The following is a 15,508-nucleotide window of genomic DNA, read 5'->3' as shown; positions in this document are numbered from 1 at the left end:
CTTGCTGTTAGATTCTTACAAATAATTTTGTTAGTGTTACGTGTACTATACTAAAGTCTTTATGTATTGAATATATCATTCTCTCACCTTTTCTTAAGGTTGACAAAGTTGCACTAAATATTTTAAGCTCAATTCTAAGATTCTCATTTTGGGTGCATGGTTAGCTTTATACAGTTATAAATATACCTAGCCTTATACGTACACTTCATGTGCAAATTTCATCCATTTCGGAGTTAGAGTCCCATTGAGTTTCCTTGATTCCACCTGCCCAAACTCGTAGGAACTTCATGTTGAAAAGTATGCGGATGAAGATATCAACATACATTGGGCACTTATTGTGCCTCCAATCCAGTCGTCTCCAGCATTGTAGCCAAGGTTCGGGTGAGACAGTACTGCGTGGGGCAATCTTGGATCGGCAGTGGGTGAGCAGCTGCCGCGTTAATTTAGAGGAAAGCAGGTCTTGCATGTCTGACCACACCATCAGGCCGAAGTCAAATGAAAATGGCATAGACGTGGAGCACCAGGCAGATCAGGCGGCTAATGGTTCTTTTTCTCATGTTGTGATCAATATGATTGGGATGCTTATTGGTAAATAAACTCTTTCATCTACTAATTAACATTAATGCATTAATATTTGTTCCGTGTTTGGCTTGACCCGAAATCTAATTCATTATTATTGATAAGATCTTTAATTATTTCATCTTACATCTTTTCACAGGCTTAGGTCAGTTATCAATTCCATATGCAATGGAAACTGGAGGATGGACCTCAATATTTCTGCTTATAGGACTTGGGATAATAGCCGCATATAGTTCTCTTCTACTTGGAAAGTGTCTTGACAAGAATCCCAAGTTAACAAGCTACAAGGATATTGCTCAACATGCATTTGGAACAAAAGGAAAAATTTTAACTTCAACCCTCATCTACATGGAGATTTTCATGGCACTTGTATCCTACACAATCTCATTACATGACAACCTCATTACAGTACTTGCAGGGACGCATATTAAAGTGCCATGGACTAAACTATCTACATCTCATCTCCTAACCATTATTGCTGTCTTAATAGCGCTGCCTAGTCTGTGGCTGAGAGATCTATCTTCCGTATCTTTCCTCTCCTCAGGCGGTATTGTCATGTCGCTTCTCATTTTTATTTCAGTAGCATGGACTGCCATTTTCGGAGATGTAAAACCCAACCACAGCATACCAGTCCTCCACATTCATAATATTCCCAGAATATTTGGGTTATATATCTTCAGTTATGCAGGACACATTGTTTTTCCTAATTTACATAAAGAAATGAAAGATCCATCCAGGTTTGCAAAGGTACGTAGCTAGCTAGCCAGTCCTATTCATCTCCCATTAATTGATGCGTTTTAACTCTTTATATTCTGCCAGATACAACTCTTTATACCTGAATAGAATGATTTGCTTTCCATATATAATGTACTTTATATTATATTTACTTAGATCTATTTGTTTATATGAAATTACTACTTGTCTCGAAAGTTTAAATTAATAAGAAGAGATAGATTTTTATTATTTATTTTATATCTTAACATTTCCCCTCACATATATATGGATCAGACTCTTTTTCAATGGGTGGCCCAATTCGTGAAATATTAAATTAAATTGAGTAGAGTGTAGAGTCATGGTTTGAATTTAGGATATCTACTCTGATACCATGTGAAAATCGCCACTTGTTTCAAAAACTTAATTTGATAGAAAGAAGTAAATTTTTCTTATTTATTTTATATCTTAAGAGTTTAACTTAGGATTAATGCATATATGCCAGGCATCTATTTTGAGCTTCACATTAGTGACAGCGCTTTACACAGCACTAGCATTCATGGGTGCCCGACTGTACGGTCCTGAAGTCAATCCTCAAATCACTCTCAGCATGCCTCGACATCTTCTTTTGACAAAGATTGCATTATGGGCCACTGTGTTGACACCTATGACCAAATATGCGCTCGAATTTGCACCTCTTGCCATTCATCTTGAGCATAAACTTCCTGTGAAAATGAGTTCCAAATTGAAGATGATCATAAGGGGTAGCGTAGGTTCACTTCTACTTGTACTGATACTAGCCCTGGCTCTTTCGGTGCCATATTTTGAGTACGCTCTCAGCTTCACTGGCTCCCTTGTTAGTGTCGGTATTTGCGTAATTTTCCCCTGTGCATTCTACTGCAAGATTTGTTGGGGTCAAATATCGAAGCCTGTTCTGATGCTAAACTTCACCCTCATTGCATTTGGCTCTCTTCTTGGGGTATTGGGAACTATCTCCTCATCAAAGTTACTTGTTGAAAGCCTGCAGAAAAGAGCTCACTTGGCCTAGCAGATCCCTTTTTTGTTGAACTTACATGTTCTCTGTACTTATCATGCTCATATTACTTTAAACTTTACGCTTAGTTTCTAGATGAGTAATATCTTTATACATATTTAATAAGCTGAAATACTATTGCCAAAGCTGGAGTATATTTTAGTTTGCCCTAGATCTGTTCATCATGTATTTCGTAGAACTTGGTTGTGAGACCATTGATATACGACGATTAATTGCATATAAGTACATTTAGAGAAATGTTTTACGCACAAACAAGTCATACAAAAAATAAACTCACAAACTGACGTGGCATTTTGTGATACGTTAGATTGTAAAGTTACTTTTATTATAAAGTAGAATATCTAACGTATCATATGAAGTTATACAAATTTGTAAATTTACTTTTTTGAGATCTCTTTGTAGCTGTAACACTTCTCTATCTAATGCTTAGAGCTAAATGATCAAGGAAAGGATTCATGGTAACAAATTTATATGACAAGAGAGTTTTCAAGTAGTAAAATAATTTGTGAGGAAAATTATGATCTCTGTAATAATTTGAAAGAATGTATAAAAGAAAGAAAATGAATGAAGCAAAGATGCTTCACCCAATTAATGAAAGCATCTAATACCCAACACCAAATAACGTATATATCCATGTTAATAGGAGCTAGCTAGCGTGATAAAAACATAGAATTAGGCAAAGATGCTCTACCCAACTGATGAAAGAATCTCATACCCAACACCCAAAAATATCCAAGCTGACTCGAGCTCATGTCTTGATCAAACGTCAAAAATTAAATTAAATTGAAGGCAAAAATTAATAAGTTAATTTGTGAAAGAGCACAACTAAATTTTAAATTCATTAGTTCATTTACTACATAAAAATCTCTCTCTCTCTCTCTCACACACACACACACACACATATCTCTGTCCAATCCCTGCTTTAAATGTTAATTTCATGAAAGAAGTGGAGATTTGAAGATCTTTTTTTGGATTCAACTGGGGCGGAATTACCGATCAGGTGATAAAATGCTCTAATAATATCCCAACTATGGCCCAACTCAATCGAATAGATAAAAATGAACTCTCACATTCAGGTGTTTAAACAAGTTCATCATCAAATTAAGTTTCGAAAAATAACAAAATCCAAGGAAAGCATCTTACAATATAAGATTCCTAAAAACCGAAAAACTGAAGGATCGATCACGATTAATATATATAGTAGAAATCATCTGATCACATAAATTTCCACTTGAAGTGTGCAGAAAAATGTTAATAGTAACATTTCTTTTATTTAAAGTTCACACGATGTCTCTAGTACTTTTAGGTGAGGACTTGATCCACTACAACAAATATGGTCTTTTGGAATTAAAAGTTTCATTCCAAAAGATTGGATTTTCGTCCCAAAATATATTTTGAGACAAAAATAAAGCATCTCAAGGACATCCCAATATCACTGTCCCAAAAGTTATTTTGGGATTGTGACAGTTATTTTGGGATGAAAACCACAATTTCGCCTCAAAAAATATCTTTTGGGATGACGAAATTTTGCTAGACCGTTCGATCATTTTCAAACGGAATTTTTATTCTGGGACGATTGAATTTCATCCCAAAAAGTCATTCAAACTCCCACAAAAACCATCCAAACAATATGTGATCTATTCGAATGTGTACTTTAGGGGTGGTCGATCGATACCAGTCCGTTCGACCAAATAGACACGAGGAAACGTTCGAACAAACAAATTGATGATCGAATGTAAATTATATTAATTTTTAGAATTGAATAAAACGTTCAAACATGTTTGGGACGAAAAGAGTGAGTTGCTTGTTCGAACGGTTCACAACGTTTGATGACTGTTCGAACTCCAACATGTGATGTTCTAACAGTTGTGTCTGATTTATTTATGTTCGAACGTTTGATGATCGTTCGAACGGTTACTATTTTCATTTGAATAAAAAATTTAAAACAAGTAGATATTTATATTTAAGAAATATATTACAAATTTTTTAATATAAATAAAACTAATCTAATAAATCCGAACTAAATAAATAAAATAGTAATAATACTAATATGTTATCAGTACATAATTTTATAAATCCTAAAATTTATGCAAAACATGAAAAATCAATTGCTTGGAGGCCTGAATTGTTGTATAAGCGTCTGCATTTGGAGTTGCATCTCTCTCTTGAACTCTTCTTGTTGTTCTTCTTGCTGTTTTATTTGCATCTCCATGTCTGCTTGTTTCTTCAATTGAGCCTCTAACTCATGCTGTTTTGCAATCAATTCTTCGATCTTGGAATTCGCATTCTTTAACGCAATGGCAATACTACTTGACGTTGATAAAGATTCTGAAGACTTTATATAGCGACCCAAACCCCTCAAATATCCTAAACATTGACCCATAAATTCTGTACAAATTTCAACATCATTTTTTGATGAATTCTGATCTGATGTAGCTTCAGCACAAAGGGCAACCATTTTATCCTACACATAATATAAAAAAAAATTAATATTGACACAAAATTTAAATATGTTTAATTTAAAAAAATTATAATACTAACATAATTTTCACGAGCATTGGAATGAGTCCATTACTATTAGTATGTGATGCAGCTATAATTTTGTCTAATCATAATTGGTGTCTGACTCTCGGTACGAGAGACATTGTTAAGGTATAAAGTCAATATTAAAATTAGTGCCTCCAAAAAATAAACTATATAGAATAAAATAAAATAAAGAGTACATTACCAATTCCAGAGAGAGGCGATGGAAAGATTTTAAGCCTGCATGATGATGAATCTTCAATTTCGATCTATTTGTTGTATTTATAGAACTTCGCTTCGGCATAAAAGTTGTACATATTAGTAAGTCAAAATTATAAATAAGACATATAAAAAATTCATTTAATTTACCTTATATGATGGAACCTCAAACATGTCGCAAAATTTTTCTCAATCTGTAGGTCAAACATCCTGAAAAGGATGCTGGCGTGCATCTTCCTTATTCTCGTACTTCTTGTAATGATTGTGACGCATCGTCTTATACTTGTAGGATTCATTACACATCAGCTCATCGGCAATCTTACGCTCCTCTCTCCGACCAAAATTTAGTTCGAAGTCATATTTGAAAAAGTATATACACAAAGATATTATCATTTAGAATATTAAATAATATCAATATAAATTTATTATTTAAATATTACGTACCAAACAACCCTTTTTTATAAGCTATTTCACATCTTGTAGGACTTTATGCCATGAACTCGTAGCCAAATGTGCATAAGCCCGTGTAATTACACCCACATGCAATGCAAGCCAAATGTGCTTGTTGTCATTTGCCTCTGGTATGTTCGTCATGAATGTTAACATTAATTTTACCCACTTTAAGATATTTCTCCAACGTCATGCCTCTAGTAGTGCCTCGTCCGTGATGAGATTGTATTATTATCTCTATAAAATTAATTTAGTTATTTGCCTTGTATCAATTATCAATTATCTTAATTGAAAAAATACGTATTAGCTATTTACCTTCTTTCGTAGAGTCAGTCTCTAATGGTGAGCAAGACGGAGAGTTAAAAACAGGTAAAGATGGGATGCGAACTTCATTCTTCTTTGGTGGCATAACTGCAAGATACTATATAAGGTGAACACAAAACCAGTCAATCATATGTATCAATTTCATATGTAGATTTGCTCTCATTATCTGTAGATACTTTGGATAACTCAACATTTTGATCAACTGTCACATCAACTATTTCAACCTCAATATCTTCCCTCTGTAACGGGATCATCTCATACTAGCTCAAATCTACAAATAAGTTAAAGATGGATTGACTCTCTTGGTATGCTTCTTGAGTAGAGGGATCATCTTCTTCTTCATTTTGTCCCTCCGCCTCAGGGATAATGTCATATATATTTCTGAGAGAAAACTTTTGTACTACTTGTCATTGATTTCCTAACTCAAGATCATCTAAGTAGAATATTTGAGGTGATTGGGAAACCAAAATAAAATGATCATCTTCATATCATTTTTTTTATGTATTAATACTAAGAAAATATTCTTCATGGCGTTTTCCCCTTCGAGGATTGCTTAAATTCCACCAATCACACTTAAATATATAAACTACAAGCTCCTCCACATATCTCATTCCAATTATATCTACGATAACTCCATAGAAATCAATGTTATCTCCATCATGACTCCCTTTGACAAAGACACCACTATTTTGTATTTTCCTATAGAGTTCTCGATCAATTATTTGATACATACTTCCTCGAAAAATACCTGCAGAATATCGAGCAACGCCTCCACCCTGTCAAGGAGTACGGGACACTCGAGACTTCGTCTTCGTGCTCCTACTACAGAGCCAGTCGATACTCACACCAGAGATGCACACTCGACTAATCATGGAGTATCGACTGGTCAGACATCCACGCAGCACAAGACATCATGCATTATTACTGCTGATCAGATTGCTGATATAGTGCGTACGGAGATCCATATTGCCTTCTCTGACTTACGTACAGAGTTCATGGGTGTCATTGATAGATGCTAAAATAGCTGCAATCGAAGATGTCCTCAAAGAGTTGGGGACATTGTATTTTATATCTTTTATTTGTATTTTATTTTATTTTTGGTATGGACAGTAGTTGATGTTTTGTAAGTTTAATTAATTATGCATTATATCTTTTTTTATAAATTAATTGTAGATTACTATTATTATTTCTTTAATTGATTAAATGTTTTATTAAATTAGTGTCACCGTTCGAGCACATTATTACCATTCGAACGTTAACTGACCGATCAAAAATTGGTGATTTACATGTTCGAACAGTGTCAATGGATATTCGAATGGTAAATTAGTTTCCTGCTCTTAACCCGCCAATTTTTTTCCCAACCACGAATAATTATTTTACTAGGGACGAAATTTAGCGTCCCTAAGTATACTGTTCGAACGGGAAGCATGTTTCAGAATTTTTTTGGAATGAAATCAAACTTTCTTCCTTAGATCTTACATTTTGGGACTATTTTCGTTTCGATCCAAAGAAAAATCTTCCTGAAAGCTCAAAATTGTTGTTGTGATATCCCGTATTTTAGCGTATTTTTTAATTGAATGATTATTTTAATTAATTTAAATATTGGTTCTCTTGTTTTAAATTTATCGGATTTCTCGTTGGATTTATTTTATAATTTTTAAGTTGTGAAATTTACTTTGATGTGCTTTCTTAGTATTAATTATTATTTTACATTTAAATTTTTCTTTACTTTAAATTAGTTTAATGCTGGACTTTAAAATTATTGTATTGTTAGATTTTTATTATTATTTTATTTCAATTAGTCACTACCGCGTTTAAATTATTTTATTCAACTTATTGTTTTGAAATTCCTTTCGTTGGATCATTTTTGTTATCCAAGTTGTGAGGATTTGACCTTATTTCTTTCCCTCACTTTTCTTTTTCCCTTTTTCTTTTTCCCTCTTTTCTTTTCCTTCTTCTCTTTCTTTTTCTCCTCCTTTTTCCTCTGCTTCTTTCCTCCTGCACACGACACCCTCTCCCCTCTCCCCCGTTCATTTCTTCGTTCACCTAGTGTGCCGCCGTGCGCCACCCGTTGCCATCACCGCCCTTCCCATTCTCCTCCACATCGACCGGCAACCACCCCCCTCTGTTTTCAGCCCCTCTCGTGCCGCCAATCTCCCCCACGCACTGCTTCAAGCCTCGGCTTCATTTTGCTCCCGCACTGTCGTGCCTTCGACGTTCGCTGCCAGCTCTTCACCACACCACCTCAACCCTTTAGCTACCTAAACCACCCTTCCTCATCTCTGATATGCCCTTGAAGCCCCTCCATCCTCATTTCCGATTTGAGCATTTTAGCCTCCAACTGCCGCCCTAGCCGCCACCCACAGCCAACCACCACCACCAATAGTTTCACCAACACCCCTAAGCCCTTCCCTAGTCTTCATTTGTCCCCGTTCAAAAGTTGAGTTTTTTAGACCCACGACTTTTGTTCAAAATACATTATTGCATGGATGTGCCTCCACTTGTAGCACCTCTGTGATCCTTCAAAAATTATATTATAGTACTGTAAGTATTTTCCCAAAGTACTTTTGGGATTTAAATGTATTTTTGCGCTAACTCATATTTACTGTGAATTGAATAATGGAGTTGTTAGTGTGATTGGTTTATGTTGGGTTTGTTGGTTGTTTCAAGTTTAAATATTAGTGTTTTGGGTTTGACGTTGGTTATGGTAGATGTTTAAGTTACTTTTGGAATTGATAAATGGTTGTTGTGGTGGATAAATATGATTATTTAGATTGTACGGTGTGGCGGTTTTGTAATTGTTAGGTGTTACAATTTGCGTGTATGTTTGGAACTTAAAATCATCTCAACTCATCTAAACTCATCATTACAACTTTTTCAAATTTCAACACAAAATATAATAAACAATTCAACTTTTTCAAGTCTCAAAATAATTATAATACTAAAAAATAATATTCTAACAATATTTTATCATCTCAACTCAACTTAACTCAACTCAGTTCAACTTCTAAACACAATGTTAATTGTTGGACTTGTGTTATGGAGGGTCGTGTTGGGTTGCGACGATTGTGGGCTATCAATGTCGTAACGAGTTATTAAAGTGAGCTGATTGGTTGGACATGGCATGCTAGGTTGATGTTTTGGAGGTTGTGTGCAAGTATGCTTATACCATGTATTGAAACTGAAGCACAATGATGTAATGTGTGGGTTGAATAGAATCACAGGATTTAGTTAGTTTTATTGAATTCGCATTTATATGGAGTATTAACACTTTACTAAATAATTTTTTGTTTAGGTCGTGACATTGATAGAGCTCAAGTTCAAGGCTCTAGTAACTCTTGCAAGAGTCAGGTAAGCGGGGTTCATATGCTAGACTTTGCATAAAAATAAAATGGACTGGGGTCAATTTTGAAAATGTGCATATTGTGTTATGAAAAGAAATTTAAACGATCTCGGTTATTTGTTCTGCATTGCTCATGAGATTATGTATAAGAATAAAATATTTTCTAGCATAACTGGTGTAGACATGAGCTTATTTTTGTCATTCTGTTATTGAACTCAGAAAAATATGAGCGAATATGAAAATTGATAATTTTTGCATGTAACATGAAGATATTATGAATCTGTTTTGAAAAATGTGAAATTATCTGATTTTGTTCAATACTCTAATTTTGAATGATTTGGCATCTGAAAAACCTTTGGCATAACGTTCTGATTATGTTCTGACTCTGATTCTGATTCTGTTCTAACTCTGATTCTGATTTTGATTATGTTTTGCTCTAATATGTGACCCTGTCATAGGATACAACAGTGACCTCTAGCCCTGTCACAGGATACAATAGTGACCTCTGGCCCACCACGGAATGTAATAGTGGTTTTCTATTCTGAGTGCAATCACTTTGATATTCATGGTGATTTTTGTTCTACTTAGCTTTCCACAGAATCCACAATCCTACCACGGGGGTTAAACATAGAATTTTCTTCTGATATGATGTTTCAGTTATGCTATGCCAAGGGAATTTTAAATAAGAATGTTTTCGGAGAGTGTCGCTCTTATATTTTTGGTAACAAGTTTCGATTATGAATTCTAAAAACAAGTATTCTGACTCAACATTCTGAAAGAAAATATTTTGTTCTGCATTCCAAATTTTGATAAATGCTCATATATACATACTAATATATGTTCTCTGCTTACTGAGTTACTGTTAACTCACCCCCTTATCTCCAATATTTTCAAACAATTTTGGACATTTCGGGTGAGAATCAAGATTGTGAAGCATTAGGTGAGATGACTTAAGAATAGTGGATTAAGAATAGAAAGTTTCAATGAGTATTGGCGATTATTGTTAAGAAATCTTATTGTGTTATAATGACATGGTATTTTGAAGAATTGATTATATTGAAAAAATTAGTTTGAATCAAAATTTCTTTATAATATTGGGAATTTAGCGTCTATCATTATATTGTTGAAATGTGAGTTTAAGTGACTTGTAGAAAAGTTGATATATTTCTTGGGTTACTATATTGAGGATTTGATAAATGAGTTTATGTGATTATTTAAATTGGAAGTGTTTACATTTGAGTTGGAGCTTTTGGAAGTATATTAGCAGTGTTGGAGTTGATTATCATGTAACATGAGTTAACTCTCCGAACTATCGGGGACGGGGCGTTACAGTTATAGTGTGAGTTGCCTTATATCACTTATAATAGAAACAGGTATTTTCTAAGATTGATTTTTGATCTGGGTACCATCAATTGAAGATCAGGGTAGAAGACGTGGCCAAGACAACCTTTCGGACTAGATACAGCCATTATGAGTTTCTAGTCATGTCTTTTGGAGTGATTAACGCTCCAGCAGTATTCATGGATTTGATGAACAGAGTGTTTCATAACTTCTTGGATAATTTTGTGGTGGTATTTATAGACGATATATTGATATATTCCAACAGCAAAAGTGATCATGAGGAGCATCTAAGACTGGTACTCGGGACACTCAAGGATAAGAAGTTGTTTGCTGTTAAAGAAGTGTGAATTCTGGCTAAAGTCGATTACATTCATGGGGCATGTGGTTTCAAAGGAGGGCATTTTAGTAGACACGGGGAAAGTTGAAGCAATGGTTATTGGTCAATGCCAAAGAATGTGCATGAGGTTAGAAGTTTCTTAGGATTGGCAGGATATTACCGATGATTCTGTAACGCCCCGACCCCGAGGGTCCGGAGAGTTAACTCATAACACCTGATAAACAACTCTAACAAGGCTAGAGTACTTCCAAATTCAAGAATATATCCATTTTACCAAACCTCAAATCGAACGTAAATACTTCAATTAAATAAATCAAATAAACTCATTTATCCAATATTCAATCCAACAACCCAAATAAAATCAACTCTTCTTCATGTCTCAAATAACAACTAGAAATAATAAAACATTAACATAGTCTCCATAAACCGTCTAAATCCATTGAAGCAAACTTAAGAAAGATAAATAACCTCTAACACCAACACTAATATCATGAGATACCCAACAACAAATCAATGCTAATCTTCTCCATAGACTTTAATACTGATCCTCAGCTGAACCATCAATGTCATCTGAAATATTATGGAGATAAGGGGGGTGAGTTATCAACAACTCAGTAAGCAGAGAACATATACCAGTGTATAAACATGAGCATTTACAGAAATCAGAATGCAGAACAAAACATTTTCATTTTCAGAGTGCGGAATCAGAACATGTTATTAAAATATCAGAGCGAAGATTTAGAAGTAATTTCATTCAAAATATTCTTTGGCATAGCATAAATGATCATCGTCATCATCAAAACATCATATCAGAACAGAGGCCATGTATAACCCCCGTGGTAGGGTTGTGCATCTGCGGATAGCCAAGCAGAACATAAGACACTCTGTCACCAAGGTGTGCACTCAAACAGAGACCACTACTCTAACCCGTGGCAGGGCCGTATCCACTATTATTACCCGTGGTTGGGCCGTATCCACTATTATAACCCGTGGTTGGGCCGTATCCACTATTATTACCCGTGGCTGGGCCGTAACTGAACAGAATGGAAACAGAATCAAATTCAGAATCAGAGAGTCATGCCAAAGGTTTTCAGAAATCACGTCTTATCCAAACAGAGTACTGAACAAAAATCTTCGGAACATAACAAAATCATATCACAACATAATTAATGCACAAATTTCATATTCGCTCTCATTTTCAAAGTTCAGAAACAAAATGTCAAAAATAAGCTCATGTCTACACCAGTCATGACAGAAAATACTTTCTTCTTAAACAGAATCTCATGAGTAATGTAGAACAAATAACTGAGGTAGTTCAAATTTCTTTTCATAACAAAACATGCATATTTTTCAAAAAATACCTCAGTTCATTTTATTTAATGCAAATTCTAGCATAGGAACCCCGCTTACCTGAACTTCTTAGCTTTTTCGAAAATTCCTCAAAACGTCGGACAATAATTAATCGTCACCTATAAAATAATCAAGCAATTCCCGTAAATTCTCAATCAATCACGTATTTCGTATTTGAACCTAAGAACCTATTTAAATCCTCAAAACCTAGAATCCTAAAAATTCCTATAATACCACCATTATCTAAAAAAAACACCAATATTGTTTACTCTTAAAATAAACATTTACTTAATAACATGCTAAAATACTTAAACGATTTAAGGTAAGTACAAGTGACAATTTCATTAAATAATAATAAACAAAAAGCTTTAATCGTAATTTAAAAGTTTAAAATAAAATTTCACAATTACTAAAATAATTTACTACCAAAGTACAGTTTGAAAATCCTATTTATTGTATGCAAACTTTTCTTGTACCACCCGTAAAAACCACATAAAAAAAGACCAAACATAACAACTTGAACACACTCTAAAACTAAGGGTAAAACCGTAATTCAATTTTAAATACCATGCAAAAATGTAAGTTACGGAAACTGCAACTGTGAAATCACGTAGACTCGGTGCAAACACCGTAAGGACAGGGGCGCGAGGCACTCACCGCCAAGGGAGGAGCTGCGCGCGACGCGGCGAAGAAGGTCACGGTGGTGAGGCACTGAGAGAGAGAGAGAAACACGGTGAGAGAGAGGGACAAAATTCATGCAATAGAGATGGTACACGGCGTGTGCATGGAGGTGTTACCGAGAGAGAGGGTGGTGGTTTGAGTCGGCGGCAGCGTAGTAAGGTGGTGCAGGGCGTAGCTAGCAAGACCAGGTTATGGCTGTTTCCGTCGAGGACAGTGGCTGAACGCGTGCCTGGGAAGGAGGGTCTGGCAAGGAAGTACTCTGTTTCTTGATGCCAAAAACAGAGCAGTCCTGGCTTCTTTCGGGGTTCAGATGCGCGACGTGATGCTGCCGGTGGAGACTTGCTGTGGTTGGTCCTACCTCAGGCTAGTGTTTTCCGTCGTGTGAGGGGCCAGTCGTGCGATTGCAGCGTGGAAAGGCTTGGCCGAGGGAGTGGTTCACGGTGGTCTGGCTTACGGTTTCGCGTGGGAAGGCAGTGGCGCGAGCTTTCTTCGTAAGCATATAAATAAACGATTGAACATGAAAAGAAAACCCTAGACGAAAACCAAATGGATACGGAACGCGCATGAGGGACGTGTGTGTGCAAGCATGCCGTGAACGAAAATGTGCGTGTATGCATGCTGTGCGACAAAAAAAATAAGCCGTGCGAAAAATTAAAATAGACGGAAAGAGAAAGAATTAAAAAAAATGAAACCTGCGGGAAAAATAAAAATAAAACGGCCAAGAACTCCAAATTAAAAGAAAACAAAATCGCTACTCAAAATCGTAAATTAAGAACTTAAATAAACAATCAAATTATAAAAAAAATAATAATAATAAATAAATAAGTAAAAATCTAAAGTCCAACTATACCAATATTGGGTCCGGGTGTTACAATTCATTGATGGTTTCTCCAAAATAGAAGTTCCTTTCAATGCCCTCACTAGGAAGAATAACAAGTTTGAGTGGATAGCAAAATGTGAAGAAAACATTTAGGCACTAAAGCAAAGGTTAGTGACAACCACGAGGTGAACAGTTCCCACTGCTAGAGGAGGATTTGTGGTTTATAGTGATGCATCAAGGTTGGGTTTGGGGTGTGTATTAATGCAACACGGGAAGGTTATAGCATACGCCTCGTGCCACCTGAAGTCATACAAAAAAAATTACCCCACACAAGATCTAGAGTTGGCAGCAGTCATTTTTTGCATTTAAGATTTGGAGATATTATTAGTATGGGGAAAAGTGCAAAATTTATACGGATCACAAGAGCTTGAAATATTTTTTCACCCAGAACGAATTAAACATGAGGCAGAGGATATGGCTTGAGCTAATCAAGGATTATGATTGCACAATCAATTATTACCCAAGCAAAGCTAATGTTGTAGCCGATGTACTAAATAGGAAGTCAAGGGGACCAATAGTTGCAACTATTACATCTCAACGCCAGCTATTAATGGACTTAGAAAGAGCAGGTGTTGAGGTTATCACCAGTGATCAGTAGACTTTTGTAGCTAGTTTAATGGTTCAACCAGCTTTGGTAGATAGAATTAAAGCCATCCAGAAGGAGGATTTGGGGTCAGTGAAGCTTGTAGAAGGAGTCAGCAAGGGCAATAAATCTAATTTCAGCTTTTTTAGGATGTATTGTTGATGTTCAAAGGTAGATTGTGTGTGCCTGCTAATGATGAATTAAAAAGGGTAATTCTCGAGGAAGCACACTGTTCGTTTTACACAGTTCATCCAGGGTGTAATGCCCCGGTCCTGCAGGGATCAAAGAGTTACTCCCTATAACTTAAAACTCACAATTCATCAATGTATTTATAGACTCTAAAAATATAAAGTCATCAGAATACTACAGAATCTCTTAATAAAATATGCTACTTCTAAAAAATCTTCTATGAGTAAACCACTATGCTTAAATAATCATCTCACCGATGCTCCATAATCCTGATCCTTAGTTGGACTATTTAAAATCATCTGAAAAATATATGGAGATAAGGGGTGAGTAATCAACAACTCAGTAAGCAGAGGACATATACTAGTGTGTAAATATGAGCATTTTCATAGAGTTCAGAATGCAAAAACAAAACATTTCAGTATCAATATGCAAATCTAAAAAAAATACATATTATCAGAAAATCAAAACTACTTTTCAAATATTTCATATTCAGAAACCAACTTTTCATATTCAAAGATTCCTTTGGCACAACATGACTGAACATCTTCGTCTTATCATATCATATCAGAACATCATATTATAACAGAGACCATGTTTAACCCTCATGGTAGGGTTGTGCATCCTGCGGAAAGCCAAGCAGAACATAAATCACCATGTTACCAAAGCGATTGCACTCAGAACAGAAAACCACTATTATATCCCGTGGAGGGCCAGAGGTCACTATTATATCCCGTGGAGGGCCAGAGGGCACTATTGTATCCCGTGACAGGGCCAGAGGTCACTATTGTATCCTGTGATAGGGCCAGATGTCACTATTATATCCCGTGATAAGGCCACATATCAGAGCAAAACAGAATCAGAATCACCATATCAGAATCAGAATCAGAGTCAGAACAGAATCAGAAAGTCATGTCAAATGTTTTTCAAGTGCCACATCTTATCAA

General features: G+C 35.5%; 1 protein-coding gene across 1 annotated transcript; it reads left to right on the top strand.

Annotated features, from left to right (window-relative positions):
- Nucleotides 1–244: 244 nt before the first annotated feature.
- On the top strand, nt 245–2,480 carry LOC108987320 (amino acid transporter AVT1H-like). Its single transcript, XM_018960211.2, has 3 exons — nt 245–588; nt 719–1,326; nt 1,796–2,480. The coding sequence occupies exons 1-3, from the start codon at nt 288–290 to the stop codon at nt 2,336–2,338; spliced, it is 1,452 nt and encodes a 483-aa protein (XP_018815756.1). The 5' UTR covers nt 245–287; the 3' UTR covers nt 2,339–2,480.
- The last annotated feature ends 13,028 nt before the right edge of the window (nt 2,481–15,508 follow it).

The sequence above is a fragment of the Juglans regia genome, chromosome 7 (genome assembly GCF_001411555.2).
Source record: "Juglans regia cultivar Chandler chromosome 7, Walnut 2.0, whole genome shotgun sequence".
NCBI classification, from domain to species: Eukaryota; Viridiplantae; Streptophyta; class Magnoliopsida; order Fagales; family Juglandaceae; genus Juglans; species Juglans regia.
Note: the sequence above shows the minus strand (reverse complement) of the source record. Positions and strands in the feature narration are given on the sequence as shown.